A 20,800-nucleotide genomic window follows, 5' to 3' on the forward strand; every position below is an offset into this window, starting at 1 on the left:
AGTAGTAAAACTTCTCACTGTGCTTGCCAAATCCATTAACAGATAAATCTAATCACGCAAAAAAGAAAAAAAAAAAGCCAACAAATAAGCTTTACCTAACTCAAAAATCTGTCTTACAAAATGAGTCCTGTTTTCCTTCTTACCAAGAGACAGGTTCTGGATGAAACCCTTTCCATTTGCTCTAGTTATGCTACAACATTATTTACCATACTTGATGTACAAGCTCAAAATCATTATTAGTTATACCACACTGAGCTCTTTATTACCAGCAATACATGATAAAAATTTTTAAACAACAAATAGATGTAGGCATGGGGTAGCTACCGAGTCCCCCTAACTGGGGTGGGTCCAGTTTAAATACAACTTGATGGTTCACATATTTGTAGAAAGAGCATGATAAATCCAAATTGAATTTGATGACATTTACAAATATTTGCAGTTTTATTGGATAGTTGCCTGATTCTGATGTGGTCTTTTCCCTCCTTTCTCTGTTCTACGTCTTTCCAAGGGAAAGCAATAATAATGCTTGTAGAGTTTTTAATGGCAAACATCTCATATTAGTTAATATTATTTAAAAGTGTTAGGAGATTTTATATAAAAATTCAGATTTCTGGTTCTGTTGAAAAAAATCAAAGATGTGACAGGGCAGTGAATATATCTCACAGAAATAATTCCTTGTAGCTTTTCATTAGCCAAGGATGTACCATCCATGAGTCAAGTAACCATCGTACATGTCTGAATTCTGGAAGCTCTTTACTTGGCAACCCATGCTTTAGTCTTTCTTGAAGACATACATCACTTTTGGTGTATTAAAGGCTCTGAAAATTTTCTCAGTAAATACTTCTTTTTTATTTTATTTAAAATCTTTTCCTCGATATATTTGATTACGGAGGTTTTTTTTTTTTTCCTCCCCGTTTTGGGAAGTAGTGTTCCAGATAATTCTTTGCATTTATGACCTCAGGTTTTACTCTGAAGTTTACAGGTGAAAGTCAATTGCTAATATATTACTTAGTACATGAATATGGACCATAAATTCAAGAGATTCTGATTTGTTTGTATGAATTTTATGGTTATCTACTGGCAAATATTTGTGAAAGTATTTGGAAAGCCTAGATTTTGCAATTAGGATTCCATGTCCGTTTCTGGATGCTTTTATAGGCGTTCAAGGTACAGAATCAATCTATCTGATTAGACTATTTACATATTCAATCAGACTTCGAGCTATGTTGGTAGACATGAAGGAACCTCTGGATTTTACCTGAGGTTTAACTTTAAAAATCCACACTAGGGGACCAATTGTGCTGGTGATCTAATAAGAGGCCCTAACAACATATATTCCAGAGAGAAAGCTTTGGAGAAAAAATAGATATACTTGCAATATGACAGGTTAGGTAACAGGAATTTATAGTACTATTATACTACCCCAGGTAGATAATAAAGAGATACTTCCTTTCTATAATCATCATCAGAATAAATTTTAAAAAGAGAAGATGGATAAAAATCTCTTTTTTGGGGGGGGAAGTGAGCCCCATGTGTATCATCCAAATGACCAGTACAGAAGCCCAATAATGGGATTTGACATTTCATCTTGAAGGCTAAGAACACAGGAGTTATAGAAATGAATCTCTGATTTTCAAAATACTATGATTAGAAATATTGGTTGTGATGGCAGCAAAGACCTCATGGAAAAAATTCTGGCTGACTACAAATCTCTAAGTGTTCTCTGGATTTGGATAAAACTAACTCAAAAAATAAATGGCAAATAAATAGGACAAGTAGGTTTAGAAAGAAGTTGTTTACCACTTTAATAGGGCTGTCTAGCATTTGGTCACATAGATCATTCTGAAACCTAACTGCTTTAATGGTCTTCCTGTCTCACCAGAAGAGATCTGAATACTCTTGGAAAAAGCAAATCAAACATAGAAAGAGGTGCCATGATAAGACTTGTTGCTACAGCACTATGTACTTAATGATGCCAGACTTTGGATTTAATCAGAGGACATTTCTGCAGTCTAGGACAGCTATACAAAGCCTTAAGACATTGTATTTACAGAACTTATTAATACAGGGATCCATATTATACCATAATTTTGCCAGAGTCTTAATAGCATGGTGGAGTAGCTCCCTCAAGAATCCTCATTGTCTTATCTGTGGAAAAGCTAGTAGTTCTAAAAATACTTTCCTGGAAGAGGTTAGAATGGTTATTATATATCAATTGAATATAAAGTATGGTTATGTAAGCCAGGCTTGCATGCTAATATTGCACAGGGTAGAAAGCAATAAAACAGGACGATGTTCTTCCTTGGGCCATCTAGTAGTAACAGAAGGAAGCTCTTGATTCAGTATTGTTATGATGCCTCAGATTCCAGGAGTCCACCTGTAGCTGACCTTCCAGTGTGAGTGCCATGTTGAAATTTCAAAAGGGCACATGTCTTCTTCCTTGCCAATAAAAAAAGGAAATCGCGACAAAACAAAACAAAACATCCAAACTCAAAGAGGTACACCAGCCGCCTCAAACTGTGGTATTGTTCATTTCTTGAAGAGAATATATAATATTTCAAAATATTATATATATACATATATTTAAAATGGTACAAAGTAACTATAGATCCAAATTAGAAGATAGTTGATCATTCTTCATAATCCCAAAAATTTTCGTTGAGAAAACCCTATTTTTTAAATCCACTTTCCATGGTGTTGCCAAAAGCACAGGTCTTCTCACTATCGGGTACTTCGTGACACACAGTAAAAGCACTGTGATTATCTGGTAACCAGTCAAAGTGCAAATAAGAAATCCATTTGGCTTGTAATGTGTAAGATGTTTTAAATTCTTAAAATGTATTTTCCGCAGAGGTGGTTTTCCTTTGCTACTATAACAAATGCTCCATTAGGTTCTTGGGTGAATCTGAAACCAAAGAAAGAAAGAAATTTCAGGGAGAAAGAACAAAATGAAGGCACAAAGAAAGGTGAATAGGCAGAAAACGAAGACATCTTGAATTTTTAGTATGTTGCTTCTTTCAAGTGATCTTTAGCCAAAAATGTTAGTCTAGAGCCGTAGTTCTCAAATGATGATCAAAGGGCACACTGACAGGCCATCATATTTTTATCAATTCCTTACATTTATTTTGCCACAGCTGAGGAGATAGACTCTTGGAGCAACGAATAACCATGGCTGGCTTCATGGGTATGTGACCTATGCAGTTACACAGAGCCCTGTGCTGAGAAGGGCCCTACACTTCACTTAATAACCCGCTATTGCAGTCTTGAAATTATTACTGATTTTTGAACAAGAGGCCTCTGTTTTCATTTTTTGCACTGGGCTCTTTAGATTATGTAGTTAGTCCTGTGTCTGTTTGATTTGAATTTGAACTGGGTGGGTCATTCTGTGACCTTGTCAAGTTGGCCTGCTGTAACATGTAGAGGGGTGGCATAAGGTAAAGTCACTGCCAAGGTTAGAACTCATTTTCTTAGGAACATAGGAGACCTTTTCTGGGTGAGGAACTCTTCCTCTCAATGACACAGTACTCAAGGGCAACCAAGAGCATGCTCCCACCATTATTGATGCCATTTAATATATTTGAATATGGTCCCAAAGACTCTAATGTTAAAAAGGAGAGTCACCGGTTTGGGGCAGAAATGATGATTGTAATAGAGTTGAAGGTTCTACTTTAGAGTTCTAGGACTTAGGTATTTTTCTTCATCATATATAGTCTCAGGAATTGAGTGTCCTGAGTCCAGGGGTGGAGTCCATGAAAAGTTTTCAAGGTTGGGTAGGAACAGTAGTAAAAGTTTGATTTCAAAAGTTGGTTGTGCCAGGGGCAGCATGTGTGAGAAATCTTCACACATTTATTTTTTTTATCATCTCCATATAAATTAACAGATTCTTCCAAACTTTGGTTTTCTACATTCCAGTAGTGTTTGTCACCTCCTGTTTCCATTGTCTTCTCACCAAAAGGAGGGGAAAGTGACATTCACAAAACTGAATTGTAACTGCCTTTCTTTCGTCTCTATTGACTTGCCATTCTCACCCCTTCACATCCCCAACCTTAGGCCCTATCCTTCATGGAAGAACAGGAGTTCAGTCCTGTTTACTATCACATCCACCAAACTTTAATACCCTAACTTTAAATGGAAGAGGCTTAAATATATTTATGGGTTAAAGAAATGAATGAGTTCACTCTAACCCAAGGGCAATTGTGACAGCATAAATTGATTTATTTTCCTCCTGCAACTTCCAAATCCATCTCCCCTGCACCCACTAACCTGGCTCCATCTTCCTACTCTTCTCTCTAAAAGGTAGTTCATGCAAAGTAGTCTGGAAATCAGGATTGTAAAGGCTTTTGTAACACTTCAGACCTGGTGGAATGCTGAGTGATAAAGTTGGGATATGTCAAAGCTAGTACTTTACCCCTCACAATATAAAAAACATTGACTGATGAGAATCAGTCATCATCCATGAGATGGATGGAGATATGCAAGTTCAGAGTCACCATTAGGAGGATGGGCCCCAGAGGGTGTGGACAAATGACCATAGTGGATTTGCATGAAATATCAACTTGACAAGATAGCCATTTTAGTTAGGTGTGCAGTCTAAAGCTTGCTAATTTGCCCTTTTAGGGAAGGGAACTTGACTCTATGTTGTATAAATCTAACTGTTCATTTTCTCGTTAGTCCAAAAGACACTAACATATTGAGTTGAAGGAGATCCAAAGTTGCTTCATATGTCCCCAGGTATTATACCAGATAACGTTCTACTATTTTAACCTGCTGATTTTTCCTTCCAATTGACTTTGGTTTTCTCCTCACTTTATTCCCTTCCTCATTATGTTCCCAAACAATGAATGTTCACTTTTTACATGTGAATTATTACAGTACTGTCAAACACGTATTTTCTCCAGGGAGAGGTCTGTCTTTCTAAATTAAGGCATCATTCCTGAATACAAAGAGTATTCCCAAATGCTTTGGATATAGTGTCCCCAACTTTCTTTTTTTCAAATACATATTATGCCATATTATACATTAGTATTTCGTATATATTAAGTGTAATATTTACTATAGGGAGTTAGCTTACCTGATTATGGAGATTGGCAAATCCAGAGTCTACAGAGCCAATTTCCCAATACCATCCCCAACTTCCAAACTTATATTTTGGATAAATAAGTTTAAAGAAAAGAAATAAACCAATAGGTTTCTAAAACCATAGGAAAAGTTTTCCTGTCGAAATCTGGATTGGTGAGTCTTGCCACAGACTGCCAAGACAGTAGTTTAATGGAATAACTGAAGCAATGGTCAAGCAGGAATAGGGTTAAAGTTTAGCCATGAGACTTCACCCAAATGTGCCAGGCTTCTCCCAGGAGGATTTCTATCACCAGCTTTCTTGTTCCCCATGCTGGGTTTGGAAAATTTCTCAAGGGTGACTATTTTTTTCTCTGTAAAATGACATACAGGAAGCTTTCTCTTTTCCTAAGATTTATTTTCTCTAATCTTCTGAAAGGGAAGCCTGTGCCTGATTCTACTTATCTTTTCTCCTTCCTTCTGTAGGTCATATTGTCACCTAGATCTAATTTTCCCAAGGTTTTCTTTCAGACTGGCCTGTTACCCTGACTCGTTCCCATTCTGTGGTGTCTGGTCCTTTAAATGAAGCAATGAATTTCTATTCTCTACCCTTCTTAAAAAATGAGCATCATGAAACTTTGAATTAGATCACACTTTGAAATATCTTTTGTTTATCTACATTTCACAGACTGCTGAGAATTTTGACTCGGGATGATTATTTAGGAAGTAATGCATAATAGCAAGGTTTTGGGGAAAAAAACCTATATAAGGAAAAATGATACCTCAAGACTATTTTGAAAATCTCTTCATATTAGAGTCACTTTAAAAAATTAGCAGGATGAAGGAAACTCTCAGTTGTCACTAACAATCTAAGTATTTTTTTTCTTTTATGTTGTTGTTTTTTTTTTTCTGAGAGCACTCTTCATAAATCAGTCTTATACATGAAAACCAAAGAGATGATTTTCTTTATTTTTCCTTTTCCTTAAGAACTCGAACTTTTTACCTTAAGGATTACCTCCTAGATAAGAACAGAACAATGAAAACCTATAACTCAAAATTAAAGTACATCTGTCTATTAAACTGTGTTAAAAGTTAAACTGCCAGAGGCAATATTTGAAGTATGTAGACGTATTTATACTCTGATAGGGAAAAACACATAGAGCATACTAGAAAAATTAATATAAAACCTATTTTGGAGGATATTACATAAGGATTGATATTAGCATGCCATTTATACAGAATGGAAGCTCCTGTATGTATCAGTGGGACTTAGCTCTCACTTAAGTGTGTGTTTCACTGTGAATTTCTTTGTAAGAAAGTGAGGAGAAAATGTAAGTCAGTAGTAGTGTCTGAGTCTTCTCAAGGTGTAAAACGTGCAGCTTTTTTAGTGTTTCCTTTTTTCTTCTCTAAAGACAGAGTTGAGATTTATTAGTTGAGTGATGTGTTGCTCACATAGCTGTAGAGCAATCTCTTATTTCCGCCCTTGAAATGGATACACACATCAGAACAGGTACATCCTCTGCTTTCAAACCAACCGCATGGGCGATTTATTTCTCTTGTATACTCAACTGTCTTGTTGAATTCAGCCCACCCAGGACAGTAGCAAACTCAGTGTGTTCCAACCTCTATTACTGTGATCAGATCTGTGCTGTACTTCCGCGAGGACAGAAAATGTCTAGGAAGTATTTACAACATGTTTTAAAATATACTCTATAGAGACCAAATCAAAGGAAGTTACACAGTCATAAAAAATAGCATTAACATTTTCTGTGTTTTGTTTATTTACATTCTGTCTTCCAAAGAGTTTCCCAGTTGGTACCCTTGGAATTTCAGATATTCAAATCCTGAAATAATTTGACTTGTGTTATTGTTCTTTACTGAGTTTCAGGTCTGGAGGAACCATAAGAGCAGGACTTACATTCAATAAGGGAGATCAGTTATCATTTGGAAGAGGAAATGGAGATTTGGCAGAAAGTATATCAGCAACCTGCTTGAAATAAGGGTGATTGAATTTCAATCATACTAGCCTATGATTCAGAGTAGCTTAAAACTGACTTGTGAGGGCATCTTCAGTATTGCTTGTTAAAATTAATTTCAGACAAAATATAAGCAAAGGGAAACATGAAATCCACTCACCATCAGTTAATGACGATGGTTTCTGGAGGTAAATGGCATGAGCTGGGTTCATTATTGAATAATATCTTCTGAGGGTGTTTCTTTGAATTGAAATATGACAATCATGCTGAGCATCTCAGGTGCATGAAAATTCATGTTAACAAGCTAAGATGTTGAGGAACCTCTCCTGGCCTTGAGCCAAGGAGGTAGAGCCATTTACCACTTATTGTGGTCAATAAGGTCAATTGACCTTATTGTGGTCAATGTGGGCAACTAAATTTGATATACAAAGAGTCTCCACTTATTTATATATGAAATATGTTTTTATAAGGTATCATGTTTTCTGCATCACAAGGCTGCAAGTACCAATTTTATTACTAAAGAAGATAATGCTGAGAAGAAAGATCATCTTAAGACTCATACAGGGGTGGGAATCAGAGATGCTCTTTTAAATTTGAGTCACCCTTGTGGAAGGCTACAAGTTCAACATGTTGGAATTTATAACTGGTCGAGCTAGCTTTCAACAACAGTCAATGCACTAAAATACAAACATGCATAATAGGGCTCACAGTTGCATGATATACATATGTGTAACCATACTAGTTGTTCAAATATTGACATAGTTTTATAGTATATTTGAATAAATACTGTCTTGAGTGCTCTGAGCAACCCTTCCACCATGCCCCCTTTAGAACTTCTACACTTTCCTATTGTTTAGTATCTACTAGGTCAATGGTGGCCTAGCCAGTCCTCTCCAACCTGTTGCAGTATTTCAACATCAATTCTGATGGGTTGGATGGCCTCAATATGCAGGTTGTTATATATTTTGAAGATAACTCATTATTTTACCACAGAAACCAAGGAACGACAATCCACATCACCAAAACCTTTCACTTCTTTAAAAGATCATCAAATAATTCTTTAAATTATTTGTATTAAATACAGTCCTTTTCAGAAAACCATGTGGATGAATTAGGCAAGACCCTTATTTTATAATCTATTTTGAAAGCCATTGTTGTTGGCTGGAATTATTTGAATAATTACTGTTCCTCTTCCCTTTGGCCATGGCAACCTAGCTTTATTTATGAGCCAGTCACAGAAACGATGAACTGGCCAGTATGGAAAAGTCAAGTTCAATCTCTAACTTCTTGTTGATGGATGGACATGGATATGAGTGGTTAAGAATGTTTTCTGTCAGGAAAAAGGCTTTCTTATCTCCTGTTCAAAGTTTCTCTGGGGGCTGTTTGTAGAACACAAAGGCAAACAGTACAGTTGGTCACGTGCATGAGACATTTGAAAGTAATAAACTTACTCTTGTGGTCTTAATTTTATTGCCCGTAGCGCACATCCATCCGGAATTATCGGGTAGTGTCTTACATTCTTCTCCTTCTAGACAAGGCTCCATCTCACACCACCATTTACCAATCACTATGGAAGCTGCATGAAAACAGGAAACAAATTTGTTTGCATTCATCCAAGCAACTTGGGCATGGGGGCTGTGACCCTCCCGAAGTGTCAATTTTCTCCGAAGCCCGCTAGCTTCTCTTTAACTTTCTATGACTGGCTAAGAATTCTCTATGAAGAAGAGTAATATTTTCATGTACCAGTTTTACATCACAAATAAAATTTTATGCAGACTGTTTTGATCAAGTAACATTTTGTCAAAAATCTCCTCATATGATAAAGGATGAAAACATATGGAGTGGGGAGACATACTTTTTGGGGGAACTTTTGTGTTAGTTTTCACAAACCCATGACCTGTACTATTTCTTTTCAGTGAAGGAGACAAAAGTGTTAACTGCTTTTCAGAATGACAGAGCTATTCCTTCAGACAAACCAGTTTATGTACCCAGCATTAGGGTTTATCCCCCACTATAGTGCTTTGAGAAGAAAACCAAAGTGACTGAATGTATAAACAAAACCTGTAAAATAAAAACCATGAGTAATAATAAATAAAAGTATCTGTTTACAATCAAAGGTATGTGATATGGGTTGGGTTTCCTTTTGATGTTTATATGATGTTTATATGATGTGGGTGAAACTTTTGAAAGTTAAGCCTCTGATAAAAAAAAAAAGCCCTACTTTTCAGGGTAATATCAAAGATGAGCACAATAGGAAGCTGGCAGTGAATTTAGTGGATGTGTTTATAGCACACATTTGTTTTGGGTTTTGTTTTGATATTAAGATTTTATAAACAAAATGACTGGACGCACTTTCTGCACAAATCAAGAAGCTCCACATATTCTTTAATTCCTTAATGAGTGAAGAATTATTTCTGCCATCCAAAATTCTCAAAATGTCTACCAGTGTTTCTTTACAGCACTTTTCAATTGGCTATTTTCATACTGGACTGGAACCTTAGTTCTATTGATAATTACCAGCTCTTCACCTCCCAAAGAAGAATTCCCATCATAATGCTTCCTCTTCACAATGACAAAGAGGTCAGATGATATCTGTTAACATCAGAGAAGATTCATATTAAAATGAAATGGATTAATACTGCCCCCCACCAATGAAGCAGGAGCACATTGAAATTCTCCACTCATCAGGAATTAGGCATTTCATAAAAGGATTAGCTTACTAACTTAAAAGCAGAATGGTTTAAACATCCAGCCATCTGCCTGCATTCAAGATTTCCTCTTTCTATACTACCCTTACTTTGGACTTTCCCTCCTTTGGAATCCAGTGTATGAATCGCAAAGATTTGATTTTATATGTAAAATCATGTCTACTCTATTATTCAGCCAATTTAAGGAATTTTTCAAGGGTAATTTTGCCTCTGTTTGATTCATACCTTATGTGTGGACCAGACTGAACGACATAAAATGTATCTTCATTGGAATATAGCACACAAGTATAGGAAGTAAAATCTTGTAAATAGCCTATCCGTATGCAAGATAATGTGATATTTTGGCAAAACAGGGAGTAGTAACAGAAGACGCAAATCCTCTGTAGGGTACAAAATGACTATGAGAGCTAAGAGTGTTTTTTTTTTCTTTTTAGGATTTATTTATTTATTTGAGAGAGAGAGAGAGAGAGCTAGAGCAAGTGCAAATGGGGGGAGGGACAGTGGGAGAGAATCTCAAGCAGACCCTGCTGAGCGTGGAACCTGATGCGGAGCTTGATCTCATAACCTATGAGACCATGATCTGAGCCTAAACCAAAAGTCTGACGCTTAACTGACTGAGCCACCCAGGTGCCCCAAGAATGTCTTCCCTTTCAGTGGCAGGGCTCTGTACAAGGATGTGGAATAGGGCAAGATTCCATTCACAGGTAAAAGAGACCTCATTTGTGTGAATTAACAAGTGACAACAGTAAATAAGAGACGCGTGTATTTTGGCAGCAAAGACACATGTAGTGTCAAAAGGGAACAAAAATAAATTGCAAGGTTTCCGGTAACATGAGATAAAAGTCAGGACTTGGCAGCGTTTATTGAGAGCCTACAATCTGAAGCTTCCTTTCGGCTAGTACTCAGTCAGCAAAAGGCTGGTGGCATTTCCCACACTTGTCCCCTAAAATCCCTCCTAATATCTCACTATTGCTGCCCTGAATCGACACCACAAATGGAAACCCTCTGATCTTAGCTCTGAGGGGAAACTGCCTTTCCCAAAAGTCTTCCATTTAGCGTTTGTGACTTTTTTTTTTCCCAGAAGCACACAAATAATGAACAACTGCCAGTAAGGTCAGCTTTAGCATCTTTACTTCCTTCGGAAGGACCCTGTTCCTTCTTCTTTAGGCTGCTCTCTGCCCTCTCAGAGCTGACCTACTTTGTTGCGAGGTAACAAAGCAGTTTCTCTTTCTCTTAGGCGTTCATATCTTCTAAATGAGAATGTAGACAATACGAAAAAGAAGGCATCTCAAAACCCACAGATCACCTTTAATTCCAGGTAGTAAAAGTCCACTGGCTCACAAGGAAAAACAAAAGGCTTTCTAAGAATAGAAAAGTCCCCCAGACTGGCCTGTAATCTCTAAAAATTCATATTTCACTTGCTTCTTCTAAACAGAGTTTGATGCTTCGATATTACCCTCTGATTTATTAGAATCTAGTACATTCTTCTGGTGTTGCTTTTCTAAAGATGCTATTAGACTGATTTTGCTTCTGATTTATGCATTACATGGGTTATTTTAATATATAACACTTCATGTCCTAGGTCAAGCTACAGTCTTGTTTCCTAATTTTTTCATATACTCATATTTCCTGCAATAACTTTAAGAAAATCACAGAGAGGATTTATAAATTGCTCCCTCTTCTCCCATTAGAGGAAGCTACCTAAAACCTTCAGATTATTGCAGGAGGAATGATTAATTAGATTTAATACAGTGAGCTAATATGAATGCTACTTAACTGCTTTTATAATTTTTCTTACAGAGATACTTATAATAAGAAAAATGTAAACACACATAATTCTAAATATCTTGAATTATAATGGTCAGTGTAGTAATAAAAATGATAATGGAAGCTTTTGATGGCCTCCTCTGTGTCTGTGTTAGACAGAAACTTTAAAAGTATTATCTTAATCTTCATAGCAATCCTAAAGGTGGGTATTACTTTAAACCAATTATATGGATGAAAATACCGAAGGCCAGAGGGGTTAAATCACTTTGCCAAGCTTACCTAGGTAGGAAGCATAGGGATATTAACACTAAAATACAGACCTGCTTCATGATAGAATCCTTGGTTTGCATCATAATAGTCCTAACTCATTCTAGTTTTGTGTTCAGGATTCACAGAACTCTCAAAAAGCATTTACTGACTGCTGAGTGAATGAATCAATTCTCTCTCATGTATTATTGTTGAAAATAAATTTCATGTAAACACAAAACACTTGAAAACACAAAGCATCCAGTTTCTTACAAAATTAAGTTAACTTAAAAAAATATTGTGGGTAAGAGCCAGTTAACATGACGCTTGTTTCTTCCTAGACTGAAGGGCTATATAGATATTGCTTGATTTTACTACTTCTAACATTTTAGTAGAAAACCCCAGTAGTGAACAATTTTTGAAGCCACAAGAAACTTGTGAGGTAGATGCCTAAATTCTATGACAACTTTTTATCCCCTAGAATAACTGAGTTAATTAAATATCAGCTGTAAAACCTAACTCTTTCTTATATGTGGTGATTATGAAAGAGTCTCCCTTTTAACCCTGGGGTTCAGATCAGTGGATCTGATTTGGATTGTCAGGGTGATGGCAGCAGGAAGAGCCCTCATTAAACATAGGTGTGCTTATACCTTTTTTTAAAGATTTTATTTTTATTTATTCATGAGAGACAGAGAGAGACAGAGACAGAGACATAGGCAGAGAATTCTCTCTATGAATGTGCCATATTCAGGAAAATATCTGATCTTCAACTTCTTCAAGAATGTTCACCGTTCTTTGAGAGGTTCTTAAAATCACTAAAACTACTTTAATCATGAGTTTTGATTTCACCCTTATACCAGGTCATGTTGCTACAGAGCAAAAGGGAGACTGTCAAAGGAGAATCAACCCATCTTTCAATGATAAACCTTAAATAGACCAGAAGTCCTATTAGTTGTTGTTATTATTGAGGCATTTTTCCATGTAAACAGAACTTAGGTACTGCTAAGCAAGGGGCTTAATAAATACAGCAAATACAAATTATCTTGTTGAAGAAGTGCAGTCCTTGTTTATCATTTCAATGGATAATATTTGGGTTTCAACTCAGTAAACGTTCTTTGAGCACTTTCTGTAGTCAAAGGACTACCTGATTTAGTAAGATGGATAAAATAATGAACATGACACAGTCCCTGCCCTAATGTAGCTCAGACTTTCTTAATATCAGCACTATTTTGGCATTTTGGCATACATTATGGTAAGGGGGTATAAATAAACAAAGTGCTTCCTTGGTAGTACATTATTGTGCTGGAAGAGCAGGCTCCCACTGGAGAGTGGGAAGAGGAAATCTTGATAAGATTGTGGAAGTTCTTGAAAGCATGAAGCTCAGGCTTTTTTTCTTCTCCCCTTAAAGGAATGATAAGGCACTGAATATTCTAGATTCTGTGTGCAAAGGGAAGATGTGATTAACAAGGTGGTTGGGGAAGATGGATTTGGCAGGGATGTACAAGACGGAAGAAAGAAGAAACAAACAGCTGAAATGCCACATAAGCACAGCTACATTCACACAGAAGGGATAGGTCTTGATTTTGGATGCCTACTCCAGAATTGTGAAGAAGGGCAGAGCTGAAAGTGATGTTAGGAACAACTGAGGAAACCATATGGTCAATAACTCAACTACATCAACTGTAACCCTAACCACACTGGACTCAAATTATTAGCTCATAAGACTGCCTATTCACCAGGCAGTGTGCTCCTGGAGGGCAGGGATCCTGCTGCATTTATCCTCAAATGGCACAGACTAACTCAAGACAGGTTTATAGTTTATGAATGAATGAATAGGAAAAAAAAACAGAGAAAAAGAAAAAAAGAATAGTGTTTATATCAAAGGATTGGGAGGATTTCATGAGAAAGTGCATTCAGAGCACTTAGCAGAGTGTCTGGCATTCAATAAATGTTCAATGAATATTAGCTATTATTATCATTGGCATCATCACTTTTATTACTCCAAAGAATAAAATCACTCCAAAACAGAAAAGGCAATTCTTCACAAAGTGAGAGAGTGAACCATTGTTCTTCAATATTATGCCAAAGTCTCAGCTTGTTTCTATGACTTATGAGAGTTTAAGCATAAATTAAATGGTGGGACATATGATTTCATTCATGTTCCCAGAAGTAGGTTATGAGTACATCAATCAAGACAAATTTCCAGGCTCATTTTTGTGCAAACTGTCATGCAGTTTAGGCAATGGCTGGAACTCCAGGAGAATTGGGGACATAGCTGGGACAGCTCCTGCCTTCCTTTATGCACAGGTTGTTGGAACAGTTGTTACAATGCTTTCCTTCAAAAGACCTGCCATGACTCCCTCTGTGTTATTGTCTTTATCAAAGTAAACAGAAACTTAAAGGCATAGAATACTGTGGCCTGCAGTCATTCCAAATTCCATCTTTCCTGTGAACTATCATTTAAGGATAGGGTCCAGTGTATAGAGGCATTAAGTAATGGTTATGACTCTAAGCTCTTTGATATGGGATAGAGGGACCTGGGTTTGAATCTTTAAGTCTACCACTCACTGGTAGAATGGCTTCAGAAAGTTGTTTATGTCAAGTTTCAGATTCTTGAGTTATAAAGGCAGTCAATAAAAATCACAACTGGTTATACTAAATTTCAGATGAGCTCAACATCTTAGTGTAATACATAATAAATTTTATACTCAACGCGTGGCAATTATTCTCTTCTTTGTCCATGTGTCCTCTAGCCAGCTATGTATGCATCCAACCAATTACTTTCATAGAGAGTTAATGCCTATCGTTAATGGAAGTTTATACTAATTGTGGGATGCATATATTCAGTTTTTGCTAACTAGACTGTATTTATTTGTAGAACCTACAATATATCTCAGAGACAAAAGTGAAACTAATGATGTGATTGCTTAGTATTGCTTTCCTTCTACAAATTCTATTCCAGTGCTTTCAAACTGGGGGAATTTATCTCCCTTGAAGGTATTTGAAGACAAAAGTTATCTTTTATTTATTCAAAGATATTCATTAACTGCTGTTAATGACCTAAATAAATATAAAACAGACATGGTTTCTACCATGAAGTGGCTTATAGTCTATTGTGGGAGGTGTACACTAAGTGTAATGATGTGATAATATATACAGATAAATTATGAGCCAGATACTAGGGAAACAAATGAGTGGATCTGATTTGGATTGTCAGGGTGATGGCAGCAAGAAGAGCCCTCATTAAACATAGGAGTGCTTATACCTTTTTTTTTTAAGATTTTATTTTTATTTATTCATGAGAGACACACACAGAGGGGGGGGGGGGCAGAGACATAGGCAAAGGGAGAAGCAGGCTCTATGCAGGGAGCCCAATGCGGGACTCGATCCTGGGACTGCAGGATCACGCCAAAGGCAGGTGCTAAACCACTGAGCCACCCAGGGATCCCCACTTATACCTTTTCAAATTAATGTTTTCATTTTTTTGGGGGGGGGAAGATACCCAATAGTAGAATTATTGGAACATATGGTATTTCTATTTTTAATTTTTTGAGGAACCTCTATATTTGCCACAGCGGCTGTACCAATTTATATTCCCACCAATAACGCATGATGGTTTGTTTTTCTCCACATTCTCATCAACACTTGTTATTTCTTGAGTGTGTGTGTGTGTGTGTGTGTGTTGTGTTTAAACCATTCTGACAGGTATGAGGTGATATCTTATTTTGGTTTTGATTTGCATTTCCTTGATAATGAGTGATGTTGAGGATCTTTTCATGTGTCTGTTGGCCATAGTTATATCTTTTTTGGAAAAATGTCTATTTAGATCCTCTGCACATATTTTAAATTTATTTTTTTATTTTTTGAGCTTTTTTTAAATTGGAGTTCAATTTGCCAACATATAGCATATCACCCAGTGCTCATCCCGTCAAGTGCCCCCCTCAGTGCTTGTCACCTAGTCACCCCAACCCCCTGCCCACCTCCCTTTCCACTATCCCTTGTTCGTTTCCCAGAGTTAGGTGTTTCTCATGTTCTGTCACCCTCACTGCTCTGCACATTTTTTAATTAGATTTTTTTTGATGTTGAGTTGTATACATTTTTAATACATCTTGGATATTAACCCTTTATGAGATATATCATTTGCAAATATCTTCTCTCATTTAATAGGTTGCCTTTTCATTTTGTTGGTGGCATCATTATTTACAATGGCCAAGATATAGGGGCAACTCAAGTGTCCATCAATAGATGAATAAATAAAGAATATGTGGTATGGGGGCACCTGGGTGGCTCAGTGTTTGAGCATCTGCCTTTGGTTCAGTTTGTGATCCAGGGATCCTGGGATTGAGTCCCGTATTGGGCTCCCAGCAGTAAGCCTGCTTCTCCCTCTGCCTATGTCTCTGCCTCTCTCTCCGTGTCTCTCATGAATAAATGAATAAAATCTTTAAAAAAAAGATGTGGTATATACACACACACACACACACACACACACACACACACACACACAAATACAGGATATAATTATAATACAGCCACAAAAGAGTAAGATCTTGACATTTGCAACAACATGGATGGACCTAGAGGGTATTCAGCTAAGTGAAATAAACCAGACTATGAAACACAAATACCACTTGATTCCACTCATATGTGGCATCTAAAAAACAAAACAAATGAATAAAAAAAAAAGAACAAAGAAGGCAAAAGCAGACCTATAAATACAGAAAACAAACTGATGGTTGCCAAAGAGAAAAGAGGTGGGAGATGGGCAAAAATGGGTGAAGCGAAGTGTGGGAGACACAGGCTTCCAGTTATGGAATGAATGTTATGGGAATAAAAGACACATAGGGAATACAGTCAATGATATTGTAATAGCAGTGTATGAGGACAGGTGGCAGCCACACTTGTGGTGAGTATAGCATAAAGTATGTACAAGTTGAATCACTATGTTGTACACTTAGAACTAATGCAACATTGTGAGTCACCTACACTCAAAAACTAAAAAAGTCTTCATAGCTGAGGTAATTTAATAACTACTTAACCAACAAAATTGTTTTCATAGTAAAGCAAATAAGTATACATATTATGCGGTAGAGTCTAACTTCACATGAGCTTTAAGTTAAAACACAAAACAAATCTTTTGCTTGTCATAGGCTGTTCCAAGCTTTCTTATCAGAATGCAGGGTTACAGTGTCTACTGCTTTGAAAAAAGCTGTCTGCTCTGGTGACAGGGAATATTCAGACTTTTTGTCAACTCAAGGGAGTGCTCCCTATTCCTGCCAATACTAATATTCCTCTTTGTGTGTTCTACACCAAAGCTGGAGTCCCTGGCTTATCCTGTACTCTCAGTCCATGATAACTCTGTCCCTGTGCCCATTTATAAACACTGCATGTTAGTCTTGCTTTCACTAAATCAGTGCTTTTATTTTAGAATTAAATTCAGCTATAGTTTTTCATTTGCGTATGTAATTTTAAATATATGTTTAGGAAGAAACACAAAAAATAATGGTTATTAAATAATTTTCTACTGAACATTCCATATTTTCATTTTAACATTCTATGTTTAAAACACTTAAGAGTTGGGCAGGCTCAGCAGTTTAGCACCTGCCTTCAGACCAGGGTGTGATCCTGGAGACCCGGGATCGAGTCCCGTTTCAGGCTCCCTACATGGGGCCTGCTTTTCCCTCTGCCTGTGTCTCTGCCTCTCTCTCTTTCTCTCTGTGTCTCTCATGAATAAATAATAAAATAATCTTAAAAAAAAAATAAAACACCTAAGAGCAACCCTGAAGTTTATGGTAGAGTGTGATTTGTAATTTTGTCCAAACACATGCCTTATGATGTTATTTTTGCCATCCATAGAAACATTTGTTTTTTATTTTAAAAGTAATATATATTCTTCTCTAAAATTCAAAGCATACAGGTAATTAGCAAAAGGAAAGTAAACACAGTGACATTAAGCAGGGGGCATCTGGGCGGCTCAGTCAGTTAAGTGTCTGCCTTCAACTCCGGGTCATGATCCCCAAATTCTGGGATCAAGCCCCACATCGGGCTCCCTGTTCAGGGGAGCCTGCTTCTCTCTCTCTTCCTCTGCCTCTCCTTCAGTTCATACTCTCTTTCTCTCTCTCTCCCACTCACTCTCTCAAATAAATAAATAAAATCTTTTTTTTTCTTTTTTTTTTTTTTAATTTTTATTTATTTATGATAGTCACAGAGAGAAAATCTTAAAAAAAATAATGACATTAAGAAGAAATAAGCTGCTACATTTGGTTATGTGTTTTCCAGACTTTATCTCTGATTATTCTTAACACAGGGTCCAGAGTGATCTTTCAAAATGTAAGTAATTTCATATCATTCCTTTGCTTAAAACTCTCCAATGGTTCCAGCACACAGAATAAATTCTGTACTCCTTACTATAGCCTTCAATGGTTCTTATCACTTGGCTCTTCCCATTTCTCCATCCATGTTTTTCTATCAGCCCCACCTCCACCTTCCATTTTGGATCAATCTCTCTACCTTTCTAACTCTTCTGCAAACTTACAAGTCTTTTTTCCGATTTGGCTCACTCTCTGTCCAGGGCATGTTTGCCCAGAATTGACATCGACTGAGCCTCAATTCACCTGTTTTGTTCTGTTTTGTCTTAGAGTGGCCTCTCTTGATAATTTATCTAAAATAATCCACGCCCACCTGACCCTAACACTTTCCTTTTTATAGCCTGCTTTATTTTCCTTATAGTATGTGTTATTCCCTGAATTCGCACATTTGTAGTTTTCTGGATGTTTGTCCTTTCCTCCCATTAGACTATAAGTTCCATAAAGATTGGATTTATATTCCCAAGTGGAAGGAATGGTGCTGTCAGGTCATCAATATACATTTTTTTAAACAGTTGAAAAAATGTATACACCAACATATACAATTTTTTTTTCTAAAAGTAAGATCATTCCACACATATTCGTCTGTTACTCTTCTTTAAAATCTAACCATGGAATCATAAATATTTTTCCATGTCTATAAATATAAGAAATGCATTATTATATTAAGGTATAAACAATATGCCTTTTTAGGGTACATCTTATTTAACCAGCCCCCTAATGATTGGAAATTTGTCTTTTTTGTTGCTAGTCGTTTGCTATGAGTAAGGATGCTTATATTAACACCTTTGCACATATGCCTTTGCAAAAAGTAAGTATTTAATTATTTCCTCAGGGTAAATTCCAATAAGTGGTATTTTTGAGTCAAAAGGTTAAAAAAATGTTTAGCATTTGTGATATATAAACTGTCAAGAAACTGTAATAATGCTATTTCTCACCAGACATACTCATTTCTCTGCACAGCTTCAAAAACCCTGGTTAGAATTCTTTTTTTTAATTTTTTTTTTTAATTTATTTATGATAGCCACAGAGAGAGAGAGAGAGAGGCAGAGACACAGGCAGAGGGAGAAGCAGGCTCCATGCACCGGGAGCCCTGACGTGGGATTCGATCCCCGGGTCTCCAGGATCGCGCCCTGGGCCAAAGGCAGGCGCCTAAACCGCTGCGCCACCCAGGGATCCCCCTGGTTAGAATTCTTAATGATTTTAGTAGAGCATGGATTTTGTTTGTCTTTTGGGGGTGCAGAAACATGTTCTTAGCCAGCTAGTAAACCTAGTGAACCGTCAGTCTTCATAGTCCATGGCGACTATCTGTGGAGTAGACCTGACATAGTAAAACATCAACAACAACAACAACAACAACAACAACAGCAGCAGCAGCAAAACCTCAATTTCCTTGTGAATAATTCCTCCTCAAGGAAATCTAACCCAGAGGGTTGTAACACCTGAGGAGAGAATCATGAGGTCAGACAGAACAAAGGCTCTAAGCCAAAACGAAAATGAGGACAAAAAGAATATTACATTCCTTAGTGTAAATTGATACTTCTTGGAAGTCCTTGCTGAATGGAATGTACTTACTACACACATACATTGTAAGTTTAGCATACTCAGCATGGAGAATGGAGAATCTTGCTATTTCAGAATTAAATGTGCTTTTATGTTTGTCCCTTTGAAATTTGGCTTCCTGGTGGTTGTCCCTTCTATTTGATCCATTTACATTTATGGAAACAGAATGGAGGGACTGTTACCTGGATGTGGGCGTAGAGAAAATCTCCAAAATGTCTCTATATTTTAAATCAAAGGGAAAATCAGATTTAAAAAGATATTTATAGGCACTTTGAAAAATAAGGATTTGTTCCTTTATTTGAGAGAAAGAGAAAGAGAGAGAGAGAAGTGGGGGTGGGGGTGACAAAGGGAGAGGGAGAGAGTATCTCATGGAGACTCCATGCTGAGCATGGAGCCTGTTGTGGGGCTCAATCTCATGACCCTGACATCATGACCTGAGCTGAAATCAAGAGTTGGACGTTAAACCTACTGCACAACTCAGGCACCCTTTATAAGAAACTTTTAAGCCACGTGCACATATATATCTTTTGAGTGCTAGCTCTCTGTGTTCTTACAGTTTAGAAATGGCTCACTGGAGGAATATATTTATATACAAGTATTCTCCCAATTTGAAAAAGTACTTTGTGAGGTTATTATTACATTCTATAATACAGTTTTTGCTAAAATTTTGCTAAAATTGCTACAGATTTACCATTACCAAATAACGTCAGTAGTGTAAATTTTCTTCCTTTCATATGTTAACTAATAACTTTTACTGTTATTGATACATTAAAATATCACTTTTGGTTGATTCCACTTTACAGCTAATCCCAAATATTAAATTATTCCCAGAAAATTCTTGGCATCAAGTTCCTTTGCAAAACGAGGGCTTACAATCTTGGCAGTAATGTGAAAGTTGTACACTGATTGTATGATCTTTCATTTTAATCTTGCTCCCACTAGAGAAGATTGATATAAATAAAATTTAAATAGAAAACACATTTCAGATGCCAACAGTGAAAAAGACTTTGTCAGCCTAATGAAAAGGTATCAATTTTCTCTACTTTATTCAATAAATTGTGAGTCATTTTCTAAATGGATTAGATTAAAGGAAAGTTCAAACTCCCAGTGAGATGCTCTTGGC

The 20,800-nt window shown here is 36.7% G+C and overlaps 1 protein-coding gene across 1 annotated transcript in view; it reads right to left on the reverse strand.

Annotated features, from left to right (window-relative positions):
- Positions 1-236: 236 nt before the first annotated feature.
- Positions 237-20,800, reverse strand: part of TAFA1 (TAFA chemokine like family member 1) — a 495,724-nt gene continuing 475,160 nt past the window's right edge. Inside the window, exons 4-5 of the mRNA XM_038565885.1 lie at positions 8,483-8,607; positions 237-2,905 (exon numbers count right to left, since the gene is read on the reverse strand). Of these exons, the coding sequence (XP_038421813.1) occupies positions 2,888-2,905; positions 8,483-8,607 (143 nt within the window). The 3' untranslated portion in view covers positions 237-2,887. The remainder of the gene's footprint in view (positions 2,906-8,482; positions 8,608-20,800) is intronic.

This window comes from Canis lupus, chromosome 20, assembly GCF_011100685.1.
Source record: "Canis lupus familiaris isolate Mischka breed German Shepherd chromosome 20, alternate assembly UU_Cfam_GSD_1.0, whole genome shotgun sequence".
Classification (NCBI taxonomy): Eukaryota; Metazoa; Chordata; class Mammalia; order Carnivora; family Canidae; genus Canis; species Canis lupus.